The 25,257-nt window shown below is 43.1% G+C and overlaps 1 protein-coding gene across 2 annotated transcripts in view; it reads left to right on the top strand.

The window, feature by feature from the left end:
• Nucleotides 1–25,257, top strand: part of SGSM3 (small G protein signaling modulator 3) — a 51,827-nt gene that overhangs the window by 20,457 nt on the left and 6,113 nt on the right. Inside the window, exons 1-6 of one of the 2 annotated variants that reach the window (XM_007079429.3) lie at nt 10,880–11,040; nt 21,000–21,119; nt 21,572–21,657; nt 22,117–22,183; nt 24,345–24,553; nt 24,632–24,739. In XM_007079429.3, coding sequence (XP_007079491.1) covers nt 21,113–21,119; nt 21,572–21,657; nt 22,117–22,183; nt 24,345–24,553; nt 24,632–24,739 — 477 coding nt within the window. In that variant the 5' untranslated portion in view covers nt 10,880–11,040; nt 21,000–21,112. Of the gene's footprint in view, nt 1–10,879; nt 11,041–20,999; nt 21,120–21,571; nt 21,658–22,116; nt 22,184–24,344; nt 24,554–24,631; nt 24,740–25,257 lie in introns of those variants that run through there. The other variant, XM_042993356.1, reaches the window with a different exon arrangement.

The following is a 25,257-nucleotide window of genomic DNA, read 5'->3' on the forward strand; positions in this document are numbered from 1 at the left end:
TCTAGTTCCATCCACATTATTGCAAATGGTGAGATTTCATTCTTTTTGATCGCTGAGTAATATTCCATCGTCTGTGTACACACCACATCTTCTTTATCCATTCATCAGTCGATGGATACTTGGCCTCTTTCCATACTTGGGCTATTGTTGATAGTGCTGCTGTAAACATTGGGATGCATGTGCCCCTTCAAATCAGCATTTTTGTATCCTTTGGATAAATACCTAGTAGTGCAATTGCTGGGTCATAGGGTAGTTGTATGTTTGTTTTGTTTTGTTTTGTTTTGTTTTGTTTTGTTTTTTTGAGGAACCTCCATACTGTTTTCCAGAGTTGTTGCACCAGTTTGCATTCCCACCAACAGTGCAAAAGGGTTCCTCTTTCTCTGCATCCTCACCAACGTTTGTTGTTGCCTAAGTTGTTAATTTTAACCATTCTGACAGGTGCGAGGTGGTATTTCATTGTGTGTGGTTTTTTTTTTTAATTTCTTTTTAATGTTTATTTTTGAGAGAGAGAGAGACCGAATGTGAACAGGGGAGGGGCAGAGAGGGAGAGGAAGACACAGAATCCTCCAGGCTCTGAGCTGTCAGCACAGAGCCCAGTGTGGGGCTCAAACTCATGGACTTCAAGATCATGGCCTGAGCCAAAGTTGGATGCTTAACAAACTGAGCCACCCAGGAGCATTGTGGTTTTGATTTGTATTTCCCTGATGATGAGTGATGTTGAACATCCTTTCATGTGTCTGTTAGCCATCTGTATGTCTTCTTTGGAAAAGTGTCTATTCATATCTTTTGCCCATTTCTTCACTAGATTATTTCTTATGGGTGTTGATTTTGATAAGTTCTTTATAGATCTTGGATACTAACCCTTTACCTGATATGTCATTTACAAATATCTTCTCCCATCCCATCAGTTAGTTGCCTTGTAGTTTTGCTGATTGTTTCCTTGCTGCGCAGAAACTCTTCATCTTGATGGGGTCCCAGTAGTTCATTTTTACTTTTGTTTCCCTTGCCTCCAGAGACATGTCAAGTAAGAAGTTGCTGCAGCCGAGGTCAAAGAGGTTGTTGCCTGTTTTCTCCTCTAGGATTTTGATGGCTTCCTATCGTATGTTTAGGACTTCCATCCATTTTGAGTTTATTTTTGTGTAAGGTGTAAGAAAGTGGTCCAGGTTTATTCTTTTGCATGTTGCTGTCCAGTTTCCCAGCACCATTTGCTGAAGAGACTGTGTTTTTTCCATTGGACATTCTGTCCTGCTTTGTCAAAGATTAGTTAGCCATAAGTTTGTGGGTCCATTTCTGGGTTCTCTATTCTGTTCCATTGATCTGAGTTTCTGTTTTTGTGCCAGTACCATACTATCTTGATGATTGCACCTTTATAATACAAAAGTTGGCACTTTAGAGTAGAAAAGGCAAATCTTCAAAAATCCAAATCCTCTCCGAAATGAGACAGATTCGTTAATTTCATTTAAACAATTTTCAAAGGGAGAGTTTCTCATAGAATTGTTTTTATTGCAGATTTTGCTGTTAGGTGCTCAGCTGTAACAACAGATGACTAGATAAGTCAATTACAGAATATATGGCTATAAAAACTCTGGTTACTGGGGAAATTTTTGGTAATTTAGTGCTCAGTACAGAAAAATATTTTAAAATATGTATTGTTAGAACTGTGCATATATAGAGAAAAACTAAGAACACAGAAGGGAAGAAAATGATTTATTGGAGTAGCAGATTTGTGACAGAATTTTTTAAAATTTTGATTTCCATTAATGTTGCATAAGTACAAAAGTCAGAGAAGAGTGCAGAACTTCCCAAGAGAAACCCAGTGACTGTGTTTATACTCTAGAGATTTTCTCCTGACCTAGAACCCAAATTTATCCTGCTATAGTTTTAAGTTTATCATTTGTGTTTGTATCTGACTGTATTCTCATTGGAAAAGAATTGATTCTGTTCAGAGTGCTCAGAGGTGTTGGAAAGAAGCGCTCCTGAGCCTTGGGCTCTAACAGCCAGTGTCCCACCAGACCCCAGCTTAGGTTGTGGCTGGGGACCAGGTGCATGAACTGTGGAGAAATTCAGGGGACAGGGAAATATTTCTGTAAAAGTTTTTGGATTTGGAAATAGCATTTTCCCCTTACAGCCCTCCTTACAATTGCTGTACTTTTCTAGTCTCCTGGTTTATAAGCATCTTTTTTCCTTTAAAATGCTTTCAGTGGCGGGCTGCCTGGGTAGCTCAGTCAGTCTGACTCTTGGTTTCGGCTCGGGTCATGGTCTCACGGTTCATGGGTTTTAGCCCTGCAGTGGGCTCTGTGCTGGTGGTGCAAAGGCTGCTTGGGATTCTCTCTCTCCATCTCTCTGCTCCTGCCCTGCTCACGCTTTCTCTCTCAAAATAAATAAACTTTAAAAAAATCACTAAAGTGCTTTCCATGGCTTTGCCTTTGGAAAGTGTTGTACTTGAATATAATAGAAAGCAACTACAGCCCCAGGTGAAGTCACACCTGGGGATTTGGTTTAGGCTTTAAAAACAGCAAAACAACAACAAGGAAAAATGGTGCCTTGGAAACTTGACTGTTAAAGTGTTGTCACTTGTTTTTCCAGTGATTACTTAAACTACTGGGGGGAAACTTGTTACAGTAACTTGAAAAATGACAGACTTACCTGTTAGCCGCTTGGGGAGTTCCTGACTTCACAGGTTGCTAAGATGTCAGATTCATACTGAGCAGTGTTAGTAAAGTGTTAGCTACAAATGAGAAGAGAAGGAGATCTTTTTCACAGTTATAGATAAGCTATTTCTGATATTTGCACTTTTTTTCCCACTTACGCTTTTTAAAAAAATTTATCTCACATTTTGTTTTGTTTATTTGAGAGAGAAAGAGCGTGAGCATGAGCAGGGGAGGGGTAGAGAGAGAGGGAGAGAGAGAGAATCCCAAGCAGGGGTCGTGCTATCAGTGCAGAGCTGGACGCAGGACTCTGTCTCACGAACTGTGAGATCATGACCTGAGCCGGGATCAAGAGTCGGATGTTTAACCGACTGAGCCACCCAGGTGTCCAGTTATTGTATTTTAAATCATGTACTGTCTTGATGCTGATGATTCCACTTTTCTCCTGTTCTCTCTTCAGCTCACTCTAATTGGACTGTCACCTTCACCATTAAAACTTAAAATTCTTGGGGCGCCTGGGTGGCTCAGTCGGTTAAGCGTCCGACTTCAGCTCAGGTCATGATCTCACGGCTTGTGAGTTCAAGCCCCGCGTCGAGCTCTGTGCTGACAGCTCAGAGCCTGGAGCCTGCTTCGGATTCTGTGCCTCCCTCTCTCTCTGACCTTCCCCCACTCATGCTCTGTCTCTCTCTGTCTCAAAAATAAATAAATGTTTAAAAAAAAACACAAAACTTAAAACTCTTGTCAAGATCACCAAAAACCTCCAGCTTGCAGAACCAGCGACCCATTCTCTGTCCTCTTACCACTTTACCTCTGGGTGGTACATGACACTGATTATCATCATCATCATCATCATCATCATCATCATCATCTTCTCTCCTCCTCCTCCTCCTCCTCCTCCTCTTCCTCCTCTTCCTCCTCTTCCTCCTCTTCCTCCTCTTCCTCCTCTTCCTCCTCCTCTTGGTTTCTACAGCACCACACACTACTAGTGTTCCTTCTACTTCACTGGCCACCCCTCAAATCTTATTTCCTGTTCCTTTCCTGCCTAACCTCTAAGTGTTGGAATGTTCCAGGATTTGGTTCTAGACCTCCTACTCTGCATTCTCTCCTTAGCCGGGACAGCTAGTCCTGATGATTCCCAGATTCACACCTGTAGTTTTGACGTCTGTGAACTTTATACTCATATACACAATTGCCTAATTGACATCTCCACTTAGAGAGCTAATAGGCATCTCGACTTAACATGACCAAAGCAGATCTCTTGATTTCTAAACCTGAAACTTGCTCTCCCCCATAGTCTTCCTTATCTTGATTAATAGGACCTGCACAGTTGCTCAGGTAAAAAATCTAGGAGTTGTCATTGACTCTTTATTCTGTTATCTACCTCTCCACCTCCACATTGTATCCAGAATCTAGTTACTTGTCACCATCTCAGCTACTTTAGTCAGAGATACTATCTCTTTCCTGGGTAACTATAATAGCTTCTATCCTTAGGCCTTCTGTAGTTCATTCTTTACACAGCAGCCAGTGCAGCCAGTGTGATTTCTTTAAAACATGAGTCAGACCATGTCACGCCCCTGCTCAATCAAAGCTCTCCAGTGGCTTCCCATTAAAATAAAAACCCAGCCTCTTTACCATGGGTAGAAGGCCCTCTGTAAGCTAGCTCCTGTCTGCCTCTCCAGAGCTGTCTGCTATTTCCCCCCTCATCGTTCTACCTCCGACACACTAGCCTGTTATTTCTCCAGTGTAATAAACTCTAGTTCTTTAAGACCCTTGCATGAGCCATCTCTTCTGCTTGGGCTGTCCTTCTAGGTCTCTGCAGAACTGGTTCCTTGTCATCTCTGTGGTGTCAGCTGAAATGTCATCTCCTCAGGCCTTCTCCGACCACTCCTCAAAAATAGCCCATCTGCCCCTACCTATCACTCTGAAACTTATTATTCTGTGGGTTTTTTTTCATAGTATGTATTATTACTCTGAAATTATCTTACTCACTTATTATATTGTCTTTTTCTGTCACTAATGTTAATAGCTGGCATCTACTAAGTACATACTATGTGCCAGGTATTATGGTAAGTATTTACTTACATTTTCTCATTTGTCATCCCCTTTTACACATAAGGAAGCTGCAGGTTCACAGGAGCAAGAGTTTTGTCTGTCTTGTTTTATTGCTGTCTCCCTAGCACATGGAACAGTGTTTGGCACATAGTGGTTGCTCAGAAATTTTTTTTGTTGATTGGGTAGATGAATGAAAGACTCCCAAATTTATCTCTTTAGTTCTGACAGTTCCATGAAGATGTACACTTGTATATCCAGCCACCTACTTATCTTCTCCAACTGGATATCTGAGAAACATTTATTTTTATTTTATTTTTTAATTTTAATGTTTATTTTTGAGGGAGAGACAGAGAGAGAGAGAGCGAGAGCGCACAAGTGAGGGAGGGGCAGGGAGAGAGGGAAACACAGAAGCCAAAGCAAGCTCTAGGCTCCAGGCTGTCAGCACAGAGGTAGACCTCTCCCGTTCCCTCTTAACTTTGTCTCTCTTGTTCATCATGTTTCAGTTATACTGAGCTCTTTTTTGTCCCTCCAAGGTCTTACCCACCTCAGAGCCTTTGGATTTGTCATTCCTTCTGTCCTATGACTCTCCACTCCTAGATCTTTGCAAGGCTAGCTTCCTGTCCTTCAGTTATCAACCCAAACAGTACTTCAGAGATTCCTTCCTTGGATTCTATATCACATCAGCCTTTTGTTTTAGTCAGAGTACCTCCCACATTTGGGAATTCTCATTTATTTGTCCATCTGTTTATTTGTTTCTGTTTGATTTTCCCCTCTAGGCTGTAAATCATTGTTGTCCTAGCACATAACATGTGTTGGAGAAATATTTAGGGAGTGAATGACTGAAGAATTTACATATTTCTGGGTGTGCATCCTGCATTATAGTGTTTTCATGTAATGTTAGATCATAAATAGTATCCATATTGCTTAGTCCCAATAATTGGAATTTTTATACTGTTGTGTCTGGCTTTTTTCACTAAGCATAATGTTTTTTTTCTTCTTTTATGTTACTAAGGTATAATTTACATATGATAAAATTCATTCCTTTTAGTGTACAAGTCTGCAGGCTCTGACAGATACATACAATCACGGAATTACCAACAATCGGGATACCGAATTTCTCTCACCCCACAAATTACCCTGTGTAACTATATAGTTAACTCTTCCCCCTGCCCCCATCCTATAGAAACTACTGGTCTGTTTTCTGTACCTGTATATAGTTTGCTCTTTCCAGGATGTCCTAAAGCTGGAATCCTGCCGTATGTATCTTTTTCAATCTGACTTCTTTCCTTTAGCATAATACACTTGAAGTTTGTCTGTTGTCGAGTGTGTCAGTAGTTGCTTATTTTATTTTGTTTGTTTTGCTGATTAGTAACCCATTATATGGGTTTATCACAATTCTTTATCCATTTACCAGTTAAGATATTGGGTTGTTTTCAGATTTTGGCAATCATGGATAAAGCCGCTGTAAACATTTACATACAGATTTTTTTGATGAACAAAAATTTTCATTTCACTTAGATAAATATACCCAGGAGTAGGACTGTTGGGTTGTATTATGTTATGTTTAGCTCTATAAGAAACTTCCAAAATTACTGTACCATTTTGCATTCCCACCAACAACGTAGGGGAGTTCTAGTCGCTCTGCATCCTCATCATCACTTGATATTGTTAGGTTTTGGTGGTGTTAGTGTTTAGCTTTTTTTTTTTTTTTTTTAAACTTTAGTCATTTAATATGTGTGTGGTAATATTGTGGTTTTAATTTGCATTTCCCTAATGAGTAATGATATTGAGTATATTTCCACATACTTGTCATTTATATATATAATTTGAAAATGTTTCTTTTTATTCATTTAAGTAGCCTCTCACCCAATGTAGGGCTTGAACTCGCAAACTCAAGATTAGGAGTCTCAGGGGGCACCTGGGTGGCTCAGTCAGTTAAGCATCTGAATTCGGTTCAGGTCATGATCTCGCGGTTCATGAGTTTGAGCCCTGTGTCAGGCTCTGTGCTGATAGCTCAGAGCCTGGAGCCTGCTTCAGATTCTTTATCTCCCCCTCTCTCTGCCCCTCCTCTGCTTGCACTTTGTCTCTCTCTCTCTCTCTCTCAAAAATAAATAGTAGACATTAAAAAAAAAAAAAAAAAAAGATCAGGAGTCTCCTGCTCTTCCAACTGAGCCAGCCAGCTGCCCTTAAAAACGTTTCTGTTTGAATCTCTGCCCCTCCTTTTTAAAAAAAAAATTTTTTTAACGTTTTTATTTATTTTTGAGACAGAGAGAGACAGAGCATGAACGGGGAGGGGCACAGAGAGAGGGAGACACAGAATCGGAAGCAGGCTCCAGGCTCTGAGCCATCGGCCCAGAGCCCGACGCGGGGCTCGAACTCACAGACCGCGAGATCGTGACCTGAGTTGAAGTTGGACGCTTAACCGACTGAGCCACCCAGGCGCCCCTGCCCCTCCTTTTTTAAATTGGGTTGCTTGTTTTTTTGCTTACTGAGTTTTGAGAATTCCTAATAGTCTAGATACATGTCCTTAATCAGATATGTGATTTGAAAATAGTTTCTACCATTTGTGGCTTTGATTTGTTAAAGTCCAACTTATCACCTTTTTTCTTTGATATATCATGCTTTTAGAGTAAAATCTAAGTAATCTTTGCCTAATCAAGATCATAAACATTTTTTCCTGTTTTCTTCTAGAAGTTTTAGTGTTCAGGGAATCCAGCTGACTCAGTCCATACAGCATGCAACTCTTGATCTCGGGGTTATTAGTTTGAGCTCTGTGTTGGGCCTAGAGCTTACTTAAAAAAAAAAAATAGAAGTTTTAGTGTTGGGTTTTACATTTAGGTCTGCGATCCATTTTGAGTTAATTTTTTGTATGTGGTGTGAGGTATGGATTAAGGTTAATTTTTTACAGATGACTGTCCAGTTTTTTTAGGACCATTTGTTGCAAAGACTCTTCTTTCTCCATTGGATTGCATTTGTATTTTTGCTGAAAATTAATTGCATTCATTTCTATGGCTGCCATAGTAAAGTATCACAAACTGTCTGATTCGGAACGACAGTAATATTATTTCACAATTTTGGAGGCCATAAGTCTGAAATCAAGGTGTCATTAGGGCCATGCTTATCCTGCAACCTGTAGAGGAAGGATCCTTCCTTGCCTCTTCCAGCTTCTGGTAGCCCCAGATGTTTGTTGGCTTGTTACAGCGTAATTCTAGTCTCTGCTTCACATAGTGTTCTCCCTGTGTCTCTTCACATTGTCTTCCCTCTCTGTAGGTCTGTGTCCACATTTTTTTTTATCTATTTTTTTTTTAATGTTTTTATTTATTTCTTTTTTTTAATTTTTTTTTTTTTTTCAACGTTTTTTATTTATTTTTGGGACAGAGAGAGACAGAGCATGAACGGGGGAGGGGCAGAGAGAGAGGGAGACACAGAATCGGAAACAGGCTCCAGGCTCCGAGCCATCAGCCCAGAGCCTGACGCGGGGCTCGAACTCACGGACCGCGAGATCGTGACCTGGCTGAAGTCGGACGCTTAACCGACTGCGCCACCCAGGCGCCCCTGTTTTTATTTATTTCTGAGACAGAGAGAGACAGAGCATGAGCAGGGGAGGGGCAGAGAGAGAGGGAGACAAAGAATCCGAAGATGGCTCCAGGCTCTGAGCTGGCAGCACAGAGCCTGACACGGGGCTCGAACTCACGGACTGTGAGATCATGACCTGAGCTGAAGTCGGACAGCCAATCCACTGAGCCACCCAGGCGCCCCTGTGTCCACATTTTTATAAGGACAACAGTCATATTGAATTAGGGCTCACCTTAATGATGTCATCTTAAGTTGGTTAAATTAGTAAAGACCCAGTTTCCAAATAAGGTCACATTCTGAGGTATCGAGGGTTGGGACATCAACATACCTTTTTTGGGGAAACACAGTTTAACCATAACATTAATTGGCAATATGTATGGGTCTATTTCTGGATTGCCTGTTCTGTTCCATTGTTTTATGTGTTTGTCCTTTTGCCAGTGCCACACTGTACTGCAGCTTTATAATAAGTATAGAAATAAAGTAGTGTGAATTCTCCAGCTTTATGCTTTTTTTTTTCTAAAAATGTTTTAATGTTTATTTTTGTGAGAGAGTGCAAGCAGGGGAAAGGCAGAGAGAGAGGAAGACACAGAATCTGAAGCCAGTTCCAGGCTCTGAGCTGTCAGCACAGAGCCCGATGCAGAGCTTGAGCCCATGAACCGTGAGATCATGACCTGAGCCGAAGTCAGACACTTAACCAACTGAGCCACCCAGGCACGCCTCCAGCTTTCTGCTTTTTGAAAATTGTTTTGAGTATTCTGATTCCTTTGCTCATTCGTTTAAATTTTAGAATCAACTTGTCAATTTCTCCAAGAAATCCTAGGATTTTGATTAGAATTATGTTGCATCCTTTCCTTGTTCCCAGTCTTAAGGGTAAAGCATTCAGTCTTTCATCATTAAGATGTTAACTGTAGGGGCACCTGGTTGTCTCAGTCGGTTGAGTGTTTGACTCTTGATTTCAGCTCAGGTCATGATCTTATAGTTTTGTAGGTTTGAGCCCCGCATCAGGTTCTGCACTCGCAGTGTGGAGCCTGCTTGGGATTCTCACTGTCCCTCTCCCTCTGCCCTTCCCCCACTCTATCTGTTTCAGAATAAAAAAGTAAATAAAAATAAATAAATAAATAAAATATATATTTATATGTATGATAATATATTTATTTATATTATTTATGTTATTTATATATATTTATATTATATATTATAATATATTAATATGTAATATGTAATATATTAATATATAATATAATTAAAATATATTATATATTATATTATATATTTATATATTTATATATATTATTTATATATATAAATAATATTTTTATATATAAAAATAAATAATAAACAAATACATAAAAAATAAATAACTGTGGGATTAAAAAACATTTTTTAAATGTATTTTTGAGGGACAACGCAAGCGGAGGAGGGGCAGAGAGAGAGGGAGACAGAACCTGAAGCAGGCTCCAGGCTCCAAGCTGTCAGCCCAGAGCTCAATGTGGGACTTGAGCTCATGAACCATGAGATTGTGACCTGAACCAAAACCAAGAGTTGCTGCCCAGGCACCCCAACTGTAGGATTTTTGTAGATCTCCTTTATTAAGTGAAGTTTTCTTCTATGACTAGTTTATTGAGATTTTTTTTTAAATCATGAATGGATATTGCCTTTTATCAAACATTTTTTTCTGTATCATCTGTTGAGATAAACATAGTTTTTCTTCTTTAGGCTGTTGCTACACTTAATTACATTGATTGATTTTTAAATATTGAACATGTCTTGCATTCCCAAGACAAATCCCAATTGGTCTTGATGGTGTTGTTCTTTTTATGCATTGTGGAACTTACATGAAATGTTCATAATATTCTCTTATTATCTTTTTACTGTTTCTGGGATCTGTAGTGATATATCCTCTTTCATTCCTGATATTGGTAATCTCTGTCTTCTCACTTTTTTCAGAGGTTTATTGATTTTATTGATCTTCGCTAAGGAGCAAATTTTAGTTTCACTGATTTTTCCTCTATATTTTTGTGTCCACTTCACTGATTTCTGTTGTTATCTTTGTTATCTATGACTCCCCCCCCCCGTTCTTCTGCATACTTTGCATTAAATTCACCAGTAAATTCAACAACTTAAACAATGGACAGATTCCTTGAAAGTGCACAAACTACCAAAGCTCACTCAAGAAGAAAAAGATAATCTGAATCACCTCATCACTATTAAATAAATTGTAGTTGGAAACCTTTCCACAAAGAAAACTCCAGGCACAGAAGATTTCATTGGTGATTTGTATTTAACATCTAAGGAAGAAGTAATACCAGCTTCTACACAAACTCTTCCTGAAAATTGAAAGGGAGGGATGACTTTCCAAATCATTCTATAGCAAATGTTGTCCTGACATCAATACCAAAAAAGGCGTTACTAGGAAAGAAAACAGATCATATGTCCTTCATCAGCATAGATCCAGATATTCTCAACTTAGTTTTAGCAAATTGCATTCCACAATGTATAAAAGGGAGAATGCATTGTGATGACCCAGTGGGATGAGCTTCAGGTATTCCTCATTTTCCTTTCAGGTTTTTCTTTTGCCAACCCTGGGTACTTTCCTCACACACATGCTGTGACCAGTATTCAGATGAAGATTGGGAACACCCTCTGCAGATTTCTGGAGTTCTTTGCAAGTTCTGTGCAAGCCTCCCTTCTCCATGTCTTTGCTCTGCTTTGGCCTCCTCTAGCTCTCCACTCTGTGTCCTGGGCCAGCCGGCAAACTATCCAGGTGGGAACTGGGATGATGATTTGTTTTCTCTGTCTCAGGGCTCACTGTCCTGTGCTACCTGTCTTCCAATGTCTGAAAACCATTGTTTCATGTATTTTTCTGTTTTAGCTCAAGTTGGGAAAGTAAATCCTTGTAACTGTCTTGGCCAGATGTGGAAGTCCATAGTTGGAATTTGAAATGATTGAGTCACATTTTATTGTGTCATTATATCAAAATGTTGAAGTAAACATTTTCATGCACATACTGTTTTGCTTCTATTGAATTTTTTTTTAATTTTTTTTGATGTTTATTTTTGAGAGAGACAGAGACAGAATGCGAGTGGGTTGGGGCAGAGAGAGAGAGGGAGACACAGAATCTGAAGCAGGCTCCAGGCTCTGAGCTGTCAGCACAGAGCCCGACGCGGGACTCAAACCCACGAGCCGTGAGATCATGACCTGAGCCGAGGTCGGACGCTCAACCAACTGAACCGCCCAGGCGCCCCTATTGAATTGTTTCTTTACATTTCCAGGAGGAACTTACTGGATCAAAGAGTATGAAAATATTTATGGGTATTCCATTCCCAAGGGAACATACCAATTTATAGCAATTCATGAGTGAACTAATTTTTTTTTAAGTTTATTTATTTTGAGAGAGAGAGAGAGGAGGGTCAGAGAAAGAGGGGGACAGAGGATCTAAAGTGGGATCTGTGTTGACAGCAGAGAGCCCAATGCAGGGTCCGAACTCACGAACCATGAGATCATGACCTGAGCCTGTCAGACACTTATCCGACTTAGCTATCCAGGTGCCCCGAACTAATTTTCTTTCACAAAACTAGTTTTTACAGCATTGAGTATTTTATTTCGTCATTATTTTTTTAAGTAGGCTCCATGCCCAGTATGGGGCTTATGATAATCGAGACCAAGAGCCACATGTCCTATTGACTGAGCCAGCCAGGCACCTTGAGTATAGTATAGTATAGTATAGTATAGTATAGTATAGTATTGTATTTATTTATTTATTTATCTATTTATTTAAAGATTTTATTTATTTTAAGAGAGTGTGTACACACGCACGAGCAGAGGAGGGGCAGAGAGAGAAGGAGAGAGAATCCCAAGCAGGCTTCCCACTGTCAGTGCAGAGCCTGATGTAGGGCTCGATCTCACATGACCTGAGATCATGACCTGAGCTGAAATCAAGAGTCAGATACTTAACTGACTGAGCCACCCAGGCGCCCCTGAGTATTATATTTAAAAAAGTAGTTTTATGGGGGCATCTGGGTGGCTCAGTCAATCATTGAGTGTCCATCTCTTAATTTTGGCTCAGGTAATGATCTCAAAATTCGTGGGTTTGTGCCCCATGTCAGGCTCTGCCCTGACAGCATGGAGCTTTCTTGGGATTCTCTCTTTCTCTCTGTCCCTCCCTTGCTCATGCTCTCTCTCTCTCTCTCTCTCAAATAAACTTAAAAAAATAGTTTATGTATGTTTATGTACATATATATGTAAATACGTATAGTTATACATACATATATATATATATATATATGTATGTATATATATATATTCATGTGTGTTTGTATGTATATGAATGCTTCCATCACCAAAGGGTCTGATCTCCTTGGCTCTCTGGGTCTCAAATTCAAAACCTCCGAGAAGGGATTTATTAGGCTATTTTGGGAAAGACACTCATGCCTGGTCTCATCATGTTTGGCAATAGCTGTTGAGTTGTATGATTGGTCCATTTCACATCTGTGTTCACCCAGAACCAATCAACTAGGGTCAGAGAGATGAAGTCACATAAATGTAAACAGCTTCCCAGAATTATGTAGATGGAAAAAAGTGAGTAAGGGAAGCAGTTTCAAAAGTTTGGGGTTAGTGTGGTAGGGAGGTTGCTATTTTCCAGACACCCAGAAGAAGGGAGAATATGGCATAAATAAAATACCAGTTAGTTATTACCATGGTATGAAATGTTTTTACTTTTTTTTCTATTTACTTTTTTTTTTCATTTGCTGTTGTTCTTTCATTCGTCTTATTTATCTAACATGTTAGATAAATGCTTATTGAGAGACTTCTGAGTGCCAGGGATACAGAGGGAAGCAAGATGCAGTCTAGTTTTGTGGGGTCAGTGGGCCAAAAAAGAAAAAGGGATAAAAATGCTATGGGATAAGTGCTGTGATAGACTTATTCACAAGGCTTTATAGGAGCACAGGGAGAGAACCTCAGCTAAAGGCAGAGAAGAGACATGAAGGTATATTAGTTATCTTGGATGCATACACATCACCCTAAAACTTAGTGGCTTAAAACAAAAATAATCATTTATTATCTCTTACAGTTTCTATGGGTCAGAAATTCAGGAGCATCTTGGTTGGGAGATTGTGGCTCATGAGAGGAGAGAGTCTCTTATGACATTGCTGTTAGATGTTGGGCTGGAGCTGCAGTCATCTGAAAGCTTGGGACTAGGGGATCTGCTTCCAAGGTGGCTCACTTAAGTGGCTTGCGAAGTTGGTGCCTCTCCATGGGGCTTCTTGGGTGTCCTCACAGCATGGCAGCTGACTTCCGCCGGAGCAGGTGATACAAGAGACCAAGGTGGAAGCTGCAGTGCCATCTATGGCGTATCCTTGGAAGTTATGCATGGTTACTGCTGCTGTATTGATTGGTCTCAGAGGTTAGCTGGAGTTCAGTGTGGAGAGGACCTACACAGGATGTGAATACCAGGAGGTGGAATCATTTGGGGCCATCTTGGAGGCTGGTTACTACAGAAGGCTTCTTTCTATAACAAGGTGTTGTTTCAGTCGAGTTGTTATAAATGGGAGTCTACCTGACATAAGGAGAAGACCACTATACACTAAAGAATGGAGACATTTGGGCAGCTGATAGGGGTAGACCAGCATCACTGTAGTGTAAGGTAGATGTGGGGAGAGAGAGGTGGAAGCAGGTGGTGTAGGACCTTGTGTTGTTAGAGAATGTGGCCCTTATTCTAGGTGTGAGTTAAGCAGGAGATCAGGGATCAGATTTACATTTCAGGAAGATAATGTTGGCAGAAGGAAGCAGCTGGAAATAGGAGCCTGGAGCTTGGGGGAAAGGTGTCCTCAGAGGAAAGAGTGGTTGTGAAGCTTGGACAGCGCATGAGGTTGCCGGAATAGCTCTGAGTAAGGAAAGCAAGGGCCGAGGGTGGAGCCCACATACATTTTAGAGGTATGCTGAGGAAGAGAAGCCAGTAAGAAAAACCAGTAAGAATCCCTATGTTTCTGTACCCTACCTTGAGAAAAGTACTCAAAATATTTTCCAATAAAATGTTCATGTACCACTGATCATTTATTGTCTGATTTTTTTATTGAAGTATAGTTGACATACAATGTTATATTAGTTTCAAGCGTACAACATAGCAATTAGACAAGTTGCACGTGTTATGCTGTGCCCACCACAAGTGTAGCTACCATCTGTCATACATCACCATTACAGTACCACTGACTGTGTTCCCTGTGCTGTACTTTTCATCCCCATGACCTGTTCATTCCATAGCTGGAAGCCTGCATTTCCCACTCCCCTTCCCCCATGTTGCCCACCCCCTCACCTCCCTCACCTCTGGCAACCAACAATTTGTTCTCTGTATTTATGGGTCTGTTTCTGCTTTCTGTCTGTTTGCTTGTTTTGTTTTTTAGAGTCCACATAAAAGTGAAGTCATCTGATATTTGTCTTTCTCTGGCTTATTTCACTTGGTGTAATACCCTCTAGGTCTCTCCATGCTGTCACAAATGGCAAGATCTTATCCTTTTTATGGCTGAGTAGTAGTCCATTGTGTGTGTGCATGTGTGTGAACAGTACATCTTCTTCTTCTTCTTTTTTTTTTTTTTGGAGACATAGAGCATGAACAGGGGAGGGTCAGAGAGAGGGAGACACAGAATCTGAAACAGGCTCCAGGCTCTGAGCCGTCAGCACAGAGCCCGACGCGGGGCTCGAACTCACGGACCGCAAGATCATGACCCGAGCCAAAGTCGGCCACTTAACCGACTGAGCCACCCAGGCGCCCCTTCTTTTCTTTTTTTTTTTTTTAAGAGAGAGAGGGAGCACATATGAGTGGAAGAGGGGCAGAGAGAGAGGGAGAGAGAGAATCCTAAGCAGGTCCATGCCTAGCATGGAACCTGACACAGGACTTGATCTCATAACCCTGTGATCATGACCTGAGCTGACATCAAGAGTCAGACACTTAACTGACTGAGCCACCCAGGCACCTCAGTATCATCTTTATCCATTCATCTGTCGATGGACATCTGGGTTGCCTATCTTGGCAATGTAAATAATGCAAATAATGCAGTAAATATAGGAGTGCATATATCTTTTTTTAAAATGTTTTTTAACATTTATTCATTTTTGAGAGACAGAGCACGAGTGGGGTAGGGGCAGAGACAGAGGGAGACACAGAATCTGAAGCACTTCAGGCTCTGAGCTGTCAGCACAGAGCCTGACGTGGGGCTTGAATCCACGAACTGTGAGATCATGACCTGAGCCGAAGTTGGGCGCTTAACCGACTGAGCCACCCAGGTGCCCCTGCATATGTCTTTTCAAATGAAATTTTTTGTTTTCTATGGATAAATATCCAGTAGGATAATTATTGGATCATACAGTATTTCTATTTTTAATTTTTTGAGGAACTTCCATACTGTTTTCCACAGTGGCTGCACCAGTTTGCATTTGCATCAATACTGCAGGAGCATTCCTTTTTCTCCACATCCTCGCCAACACTTGTTATTTTTCTTGTCTTTTTGATTCTACCCATTCTGACAGATGTAAGGTGGTATCTCATTGTGGTTTTGATTTACATTTCCCTGATAGTGAGTGATGTTAAGCATCTTTCTGTTTGTCTGTTGGCTGTCTGTATGTTTTCTTTGGAAAAATGTCTATTCAGGTTCTCTGCCCATTTTTAATTCATATTATTTGCCTTTTTTGTGTGTGTTCAGTTGCGCAAGTTCTTTATATATTTTGGATACTAGCCCTTTATTGCATATATCATTTGCAAATGTCTTCTCTCATTCAATAGGTTGCCTTTTCATTTTATTGATTGTTTGCTGTGCAGTAGTTTTTTATTTTGTGTAGTCCCAATAGTTTTATTTTTGTGTTTGTTTCTCTTACCTCAGGGACCTATCTAGAAAAATGTTATTACTAAGGCCAATTTCAAAGAAATTACTGCCTGTGTTTTCTTCTAGGAGTTTCATGGTTTCATGTTTCACATTTAGGTCTTTAAGATTTTACTTTTTTTTTTAATGTTTATTTATTTTTTGACAGAGAGAGAGACAGAGAGACAGAGCATGAGCGGGGGAGGGGCAGAGAGAGAGGGAGACACAGAATCCTAAATAGGCTCCAGGCTCCCAGCTGTCGGCACAGAGCCCAACCCGGGGCTCGAACTCACAGACTGTTGAGATTGTGACCTGAGCTGAAGTTGGACGCTCAACCGACTGAGCCACCCAGGCGCCCCTAAGATTTTACTTTTTAAAGCGTCTGTAGTAGCTACATTATCCTCTTACACCAGCCTTTCTTGGACTTCCCTGCCCTTGCACCTCTCCCTCCCAATTAGTTGTTACCAATAGTTTTCGGTGTCCTATCATTTTTTTCACAGAGAAAAACAGCCTTTGGGATCTCAGCCCCTTTAGAATACAAATATTTCTGTTTTTGCTGCTCTGGGCTTTCGTGTTCCCTGGCAAATGTATGACCACCTCTGCAATTGTGGCAACCCTGCTGTATTGTCAAGAAAACTAGGATAGAAGGTCAAGAGTGGAGGAAGGATAAAATCTCCTTCCTAACACACACAGATTTACAGGTTCATCTCAGTCTTTGCTTTGTGAACAAAATTTGCCTTTCAAGAAATTGTAGGATTTGCAAACTAGGGAGAAATATACTGGAGGCAGAGTAAAAAGATTCCTTTAAGCATGTAAATTTAATTAAAAAGAAATCCTTCTGTGGCACCTCAAAGTTGCTTGCATCAATCCTGTTTTTCAAAAGTTTCTTTCTGCCTCTGTACCCCTGTGACAACAGCAGGGCAGCTGGTGACGTGGCTAAGTTCTTAGCTGCTTCCACCAACCCCCAGATGGCTGCTTTCAGGAAGTTGCCATAGTGACCAGAGGCAGGAAAAACCTGCCTGCCCAGCTTAGCAATATCATATCCGGCTTCTACTGGGGACTTGGAGACTCAAGGGCAGTTGGCGGGAGATGTGGCATATGCGTATTATTGCAGAGCCTCTTTAAAGTGTATTTAGAATTTGACCATTTCTTGCCGGTCCCACTGTAGTGAAGCCAACGTCATTCCCACCAGTGGCACTCCTGCCTCTGCACGGCAGCCAGAGAGCTTTTAAAACCTAAGTCAGATTCAGGTTCCCCTCTGCGCAGAACCCTGCTGTGATGTCCCAACTCCCTGAGAATAAGATACAAAGTCTGCACACACTGTCAGGCCCACTGTGACTCCTGCCGTGTCTCCCACTCAGGTTTGCTCTTGCTCCTCCTTCCTGGTCCCCAGCCTGCTGGCTGCCTTGCTTCTGCTTCAGCCTTCCAATTATGTTCCTGCCTCAGAGGCACCAGCTGTTCCTTCTGCCTGCCTCCCTTTTCCCTCAGATAGGACTTGATCCTTCACTTCCTTCTTTAGTCTTTGCTCAGATGTCCCCTTATCCTCAAAAGTTTTTTTCTGACCACTTTATTATACATAGCCTCTCTCTTCTATACTCTCTACACTTTACCTTGATTTATTTTTCTTACAGTACTGAAGTTGTCATGATCTGGCTCCGCTATTTCTGTGTTTTTTGTCTGATTCTCTACTGTAACGTAACAGCTGGGACTTGGGATTTTTGCTGTTGCATCTCAGCCTTTAGAACCATGCCCGGCATGCCCGGGGACGCCTGGTGGCTCAGATGTTAAGCATCCGACTCTTGGTTTCTGCTCAGGCCATGATCTCATGCTTCGTGGGATGAGCCCCGCTCCAGGCTCTAGCACAGAGCCTGCTTGGGATTTTCTCTCTCCCTCTCTCTGCCCCGCCCCCGCTTGTGCTCATTCTCTCTCTCAAAATAAGTAAACTTAAACAAAACAAAACAAAAGACATGCCTGGGTTGTGGTGGTGCTCAGTAAATGCTTGTTGAGTGAATGAATGAGTGGGAGGCAGGTCAAGGTCGGAATTGTCTCCCTGGCTCTCCACAGCTGGAGACAGCTCATTTCCTCCACTGTAAGCAACACCCACTTCCTTCACACTTTCTCTGTCCCTCCAGAAAAAAACAACCAAATCACTACCTCTGTGGTGTCAGTGATGAGGATGCTGGTGATGATCTAGCTGGTGGCTGTGTGACATCAATGCACCAGGCCAGATGGGAGGTAGCATGGTTTTGTCGGAGGCTACATTATTGGAGTCTGTTTGGAAAACTGTACGTGGGTCTTTTCTAGGCTAATTTTTTCTGTATAACGAATAGAGGCATCTACTTCAAAACATGTTATAAGGATTAAATGATGACATGATTTTAAAACTTCTCAGTCCCTTTAATGTAAAAATATGTAATGTTCTATCCAGCACAAAACTCTGATTGAAACCAGGCCCTACATATCTGTTACACTGAAGGAAGACATTCGGTTCTCATTACCGTCCTTGCGCAGAACAGGCAAGCCTAGGACAGCTGACCTGTTAGGGAAGCAGGTTCTGCCATCTGGCCCTCAGTGGAGCTTGTCTGGAAGCAGCTCTCCCAGTTGGGCAGCAAGGCCTCCCTGATGGGCATTTAGGCCAAATGTGGCATGGTCAGGGTGAGTCTGAGGCAGGGGTGGAGGTTAGTGACCAGTTGAGCTGCACTTACTAGCTACGAGATGACTCTTGCCCCCAGATTTGCAGATAGGTCTTTGAAGAGAATGGGGACTTTTTTCACATGGCCACTGTGAGCATAGGCTCGAGCTAAGGACCTATGGGGTGATGTTTTCTCAAAAGTTCCCTTTGCTTTTCTTTTTTGCTTCTTTCTCAGTCACCTGACCCTTCTGGCCTACCAGAATTCTGTGGCAGAGAGTCTGGAGAAGTTCTGTGGGCCAGAACAGCAATGGCCACCTGAAAAATTGACAAAAGCAGATGTTTCTTTTAGGTCTGGGTCTGGGTGAACATGATTTAAAAAACTGGAAGGCAGCTTGTCCTAAAATATTTCAGCCACCTCTCCGTATTGCTACTTCCTTTTTATTTCACAGAGTCCAAGCCTTTCATTCCATAGTTGGAAATAAAAGGCTTCATATTCAGAAAAGGCTGAAGAAGCTATTCCAGAAACTGCATTTCTGTTGAAGCTCAAGTAATAACAGATTCTTTTTAGATCTAATAGGAGCAGGTTAGAAATGGGAAGTTAGAAATTGAGAGGACACGCCAGACAATGGCTTTTTCTTATTTTTAAAAATTGAAATATAATTCACATGCTATAAAATTTACCATTTTTAAAGTGTACAGTTCAGTGGTTTTAGTGTTTCTTACTGTTGTGCAACTGTCCCCACTATCCCATTCCGGAACATGTTTCTTCTCCCCAAATGGAAACCCTGTTAGTGGTCACTCTGCAGTCCCACTGTTCCCCCCATCCCCAAGCTTGGCACTCACTACCCTATTTTCTACCTATGAATTTGCCTTTTCTGGACATTTCACTTGAATAGAATCCTACAGTATTCATTGTCTTGTGAGCGGCCTCCTCACTGAGCATAATATTCTCATCGTTCGTTGATAGGGCCGCACGTATCAATACTTCACTTTCCTTTTTACAGCTAAAGAGTTTTCTGTTGTGTGGACAGTCCATACATTTTGTATAGCCATTTGCCAGTTGGATTTTTTCTCCTTTTTGGCTAAAATGAATAATGCTGTGGTGAACATCCGTGTACAAGTTTCCGGGTGGACATGCTTTCATTTCTCTTGGGTGAATAACTATAGGAGTGGAATTACTGGTCATGTGGGAACTCCGTGTTTACCTTTTTGACAAACTGCCAGACTGTTTGCAACAGCAGCTGCTTAATTTTATATTTTAAGTCCCACCAGGGATGTGTAAGGTTCCACTTTCTCCACGTCCTTGTCAGCACTTTCTTTTTGTTACAGCCATCTTAGTGGGTGTGAGGTGGTATCTCATTAAGGTTTTGATTTGCATTTCCCTGATGAGCAGTGATATCCAGCGCCTTTGACTTGCTCTTTGGCCACTAACATCTCTTTTTGGGGGAAATGTATATGTGGATCTTTTGCCCATTTTGTCTTTTTTATTGTTGAGTCCTCATTTTGTGAGAAGGCAATAAAAGGGAGGGAGGCAGGAGTTTCAGTGGCAGCAGGAGAGATCTAAATTAGACTGTGGTCTCTTGGTTTCCCAGCTGCAAGGCTGGTGACAAATACGGTAAAGCTGGACGGCTGGATGATGTTGTAAATGTCAGTATTGAGGTGAATTAGAGGCATTGATCCAGAAGCTAATTTGTGTTCTACTCAATGGTTCCTCAAAGATTCTGGCTTGGGGAAACTTATTCATGGAGGTTTGGGTGGTGGCTGGTTTTCTCTTTTCTCTTTTCTCTTTTCTCTTTTCTCTTTTCTCTTCTCTTCTCTTCTCTTCTCTTCTCTTCTCTTCTCTTCTCTTCTCTTCCTTCTCTCTTCTCTTCTCTTCTCTTCTCTTCTCTTCTCTTCTCTTCTCTTCTCTTCTCTTCTCTTCTCTTCTCTTCTCGGAAGAAATATGTACCTGAGCCTAGGGCATCCGGAAGTCTGTATATAGGATTCACTCCTTTAACAACAATGGGAACTGAGTGGACACTCCCCTTGGCTCACAGAACTGTTGAAAACATCAACAGCTGCTTCAGAACATATCCTGTGTCCTCTCTCAGATGAAATGGTCAGAATAGGAACCTTTTCTTTCAAGTGTGACTTTTCCTTCTCACTGCCCCTCAGCCAGGAAAATCACAGTGGTGGGTAGAAAAGACACCCAGCAGAGGGGCTGCATTAGAATGACTTTCCCCTCTGCTCTCCTTCTAGGGCAAATGTTTCTGGACCAGATGAAGCCTGAGGAGCCTTCCAGCTGTATGATAATAGGCTAGGAAGCCTTCTGAGTGTGGATTTGCTGAAGACTTGCCCTGCCTCTCTGCACAATGTCAGGTGGGAGGCAGGCCCGGGGCTGGAGATGGGTGAGAGGCTGCCCAGAGGGAGGGGAGGGTCTCACTTGGGAGGGCCATCCAGTGGAATGGAAACAGGCAGACCTTTGAGGGTAAGAGTGGGAGAAAGGAGGAGGTCCTCCTGCGGGTCATATAAGATTACCATAACTTTGCTCAGATCTCAAGTATCCCCGACCCTCACACTTGGGTGGAGGAAGAGCCAAGGAGATGAAATTTGGTTATGTTTTGTAACATGTGGCGCTTTTTCTTTTCCTTCCTCCAGAAAGTTGCTCATCTAGGTCTCTTCCCCTCCCTCACCATCCCACTTCAGATGGTGCGGTCCCTTTGCTGTTGGGCGCCCTTGTTGGGGGGAGTGGGGGAGATCCCAACTTGAATTTTTCCCCGGAATGCTCTGAATTTTCTTCATCTCCTATTCCTGGTCCTCCTCGATTTTAGGAAGCCACACACCTTCTGCCAGTGGCCCCTTCTCAGCCCTGACTCCAAGCATGTGGCCCCAGGAGATCTTGGCCAAGTCCACGCAGGTACAGCTCTGCTCCCAGGCTGTGGCGCCAAAGGGAACCTACTGCTGTAGCTTCCTGGGAGTGGGTAGCCACACCCCTGTGGTCATTCAGGCTCAGAAGCCACCATCAGACATGGCAGCTCTATGTCCTCTGGGAATCAGTCATTAGGTCGGAGGAAAAGTATTATGGCATCGTGTGCCCAGTGTTATCAGGATGCAGAGATGCATAAAATCTGTTTCTTACCCTGATCTTATTATCTTTGACCTCTAAGAAGAACAAGGAAAATGCTAGGCCAGTTTGAGAGGGTGGTGGCCCCTGTAGCTGAGTGATAACCACAGAGGCTTCAAGGAAGGGTGGCCTTCGATCTGAGTCTTGAATGCCAGTAGAATTTCAACAGACAGCAATGTAGGTGGCATTTTATAGAATTTGTGGTGCCAGACCTGTGGCCATACAACTGACTCTTCCTCACCGTGGTTCTAGAAGGAAGAGTCAGTGGAGCAACCAGAGTTCTTCTACGATGAGTTCGGTTTCCGCGTGGACAAGGAAGGTAAGATGGAGCCCCTGGTGTAATCTTGCTGGTGTCTCTTGTAATCTTGTTGGCGCCTGGAGCTCCAGCTCTGGTGACTCTCACTGTGCAGCTGTGACCCGGGCTCTGGGTGTTTCACCTGCTTCTTCATCAATGGTGCTGCATGCTGTTATAAGTATATGGAAACTTCTGATTTTTTAAAATTTAGATTAATTTTATTGATCTGCACATCTGATAATAAAAGCAATAATGTTCATTTAGTGAAGTTGAAAAATACAGCAAAGTATAAAAATAAAAACAAAGTGACTCCTAATCCCACAACCTAAATATAATTGCTGATATTTTAGTTTATTCCTTTCCTGGTTTTGTGTGTGTGTCTTTATATACTTTTCATAACTAAAATTATGTCATCTATTCATTTTTTATATTGCTTGTATAGCATTCCTTCTGTTAGTTAAGACTTATTTTTTTTTTAAGTTTAGTGTGTGTGTGTGTGTGTGTGTGTGTGTGTGTGTGCGCGCGTGCCCGCCCGCGTGCACACACGCAAGGGAGGGGCAGAGGGAGGGACAAAAAGAATCCTAAGCAGGCTCCACATTGTCAACGCAGAGTCTGATGCAGGGCTTGAACCCATGAACCATGGGATCATGACCTGAGCCAAAATCAAGAGTCAGACTAAGACACCCAGGCGTCCAGGACCTCTTTAAAAGCATTTTTTTCAGTGGTTGCATTATATGCCATTATAATGGATTTATCATAACATTTTATAACTACTCTTATGTAAGTGGGCTCCTAGGCCATTTCCATTGTTTTCTATTCTAAATACACCTGTTGGTTCCCAGGCGGGCTGTCAGGAAGGCTGTCTGCCCGAACCCAGGCCACCCTAGCTCAGGCCAGCACTAGCCCTGCAGGAGTTTACTGGGCTGAGGCCAGTCCTCTTCAGGTTGCTCATGTTCCAGTTCTGACACAAGTTTTCCTTGTTCTCTGGTTTGCAGGCAGATACATGAAAGTTAAAACCCAGGCCTGTGAGGAACACAGGGAACTCTCTAGCATAATGGAAATGATGGGGACCACATTGAGACATTTGTTTATTGATACTCACCAAAGTATACACTTAAAATTTGTGCATTTTGCTGTGTGTATGTAAATTCGCGAATGGTGAAGTTTTGGAAAGCTGAGGCTGAGGGCGAGGCTTTACAATGAGTGAGAACAAGGATCTTTGTAAGGCTAACGCTCCCTCGTGTTGCCTGGTGCCCACAGGAGCTTTGTCAGTGTTCACGTGACCATTTCAGGGGCCGTCCGCGGGTTGTCCACCCTCCACTGCTGCCTCCCCAGTGCCTCGAACAAAACCAAAGGTGGTCTTGGCCTTGTGGAATTCCCAGGCAGCAAACAAATACATGCATGCTGGGGGCAAGAAGAACTCTGAAGAAATCTGGGGCTGTGGAGAAGGGAGGTGGATTGTGTGTTAGGCGATGAAGGAAGGCTTCTCCAAGGGAAGACATTTGGATGGAGACTAGAAGGAAGTGAGGCAGTGAGCATAGCCGGGGGAGGGAATAAGAAGGACAGAGATCCTGAGCTGGCAGTGGACTTGGTGAGGAATAGCGGGAGCCAAGGGAGCAAGAGGAGAGCAGTAGGCGATGAGGACGGAGGGGCCAGGCTGAAGAGATGTGGTCACCGAGCCTCGTAAGGCCTCTCGTCTGAGTGAGCAGAGTAACGTGTGTCTGACAAGGGGCACTCGGACTGCTGAACACCTTTAGGGAGGCAGGGGTGGAACCAGGCGAGTGAGAAGGCCTCACGATGGCCCAGATGGAAGTCAATGACTTGGTCAAGGGCCATATCAGAGGTGGTAGAAGTGGTGAGAATCTGCCAACATATTTTGCCTGTGGGTTGAATGTGGGAGTAAGTTGAGCTGGAGCCAGAAGGGCTTCTGAGATCTAAGCCTGAGCATCTGGAGAGTGGAGGGGGGGTGTCTTTGGATCTGGGAGGGACTGGCCAGGGGCAGGTTTGAGAGAGAAATTAAAAAGCTCGCATTTGCTCATGAGGATGCCTATTGGACATGCACCTGTAGCCACAGGAAGCTGTTGGAAACGTGGCTCTGGATTTCATTGGCCAGATCTGGGCACTGGACCTAAAGCCCAGGGCCTATCCCTGCTCACCGCTGCATCTCCCGGCTCTATCCTGGCAGACGGTGCCAACCCCGGTTCCGGCAGGCCGTCAGGTGTGTCTCTGATGGAGGACCCTCCACAGAGACTGCGCTGGCAGGCCCACCTGGAGTTCACCCATAACCATGACGTGGGGGATCTCACGTGGGACAAGATTGCTGTCTCTCTGCCCCGCTCTGAGAAGCTTCGCTCCTTGGTGCTGGCGGGCATCCCACACAGCATGAGGCCACAGGTGAGGCGGCGAGGGACCTGCAGAGGGCCCGCGGGGGTTCAGGTGTCCCACTGGACGCTCATGGAGGCTCCCCCTCAGCTGTGGATGCGGCTCTCTGGGGCCCTGCAGAAGAAGAGGAATTCCGAGCTGTCCTACCGAGAGATGGTGAAGAACAGCTCCAACGATGAGACCATTGCTGCCAAACAGGTGAGGCTGGGACGGCACCAGGGGCCCTTCAGAAAGTGCTTTCTGGTCAGAAACTACGTGTGGGCCTGCAGGAGGGCGGTAAGCCGCCTGGGGTTACGGGGACCCACCCTGTTGGTCTGTCCTTGGCAGGGGTGGCCCAGGAGAGCAGGCAGCTGTGTGGCGGCCCTTCCACTCACAGACATGTGTCTGGAGCAAGCCTGTACTTCCTGGGTCCCTGTAGGCAGAAGGGACCATTGTTAAAAGATGACCAAACCTGGGTGCACATTAGGATCACCTGGAGACTTTTTATTCTTTAACAATGTTTATTTTTGAGAGATAGTTTATGCAAATGTGCATGCACATGCACACACACAGGCATGTGTGCTCGGGGGAGGGGCAGAGAGAGGAAGAGAGAATTCCAAACAGGCTCCACACCATGAGCACGGAGCCCAGTGCGGGGCCCGATCCCATGAACCGTGAGTGAGATCATGACCTGAGCCAAAATCACGAGTCAGGTGCTTAATTGATGGAGCCACCAG

The sequence above is a fragment of the Panthera tigris genome, chromosome B4, assembly GCF_018350195.1.
Source record: "Panthera tigris isolate Pti1 chromosome B4, P.tigris_Pti1_mat1.1, whole genome shotgun sequence".
NCBI classification, from domain to species: Eukaryota; Metazoa; Chordata; class Mammalia; order Carnivora; family Felidae; genus Panthera; species Panthera tigris.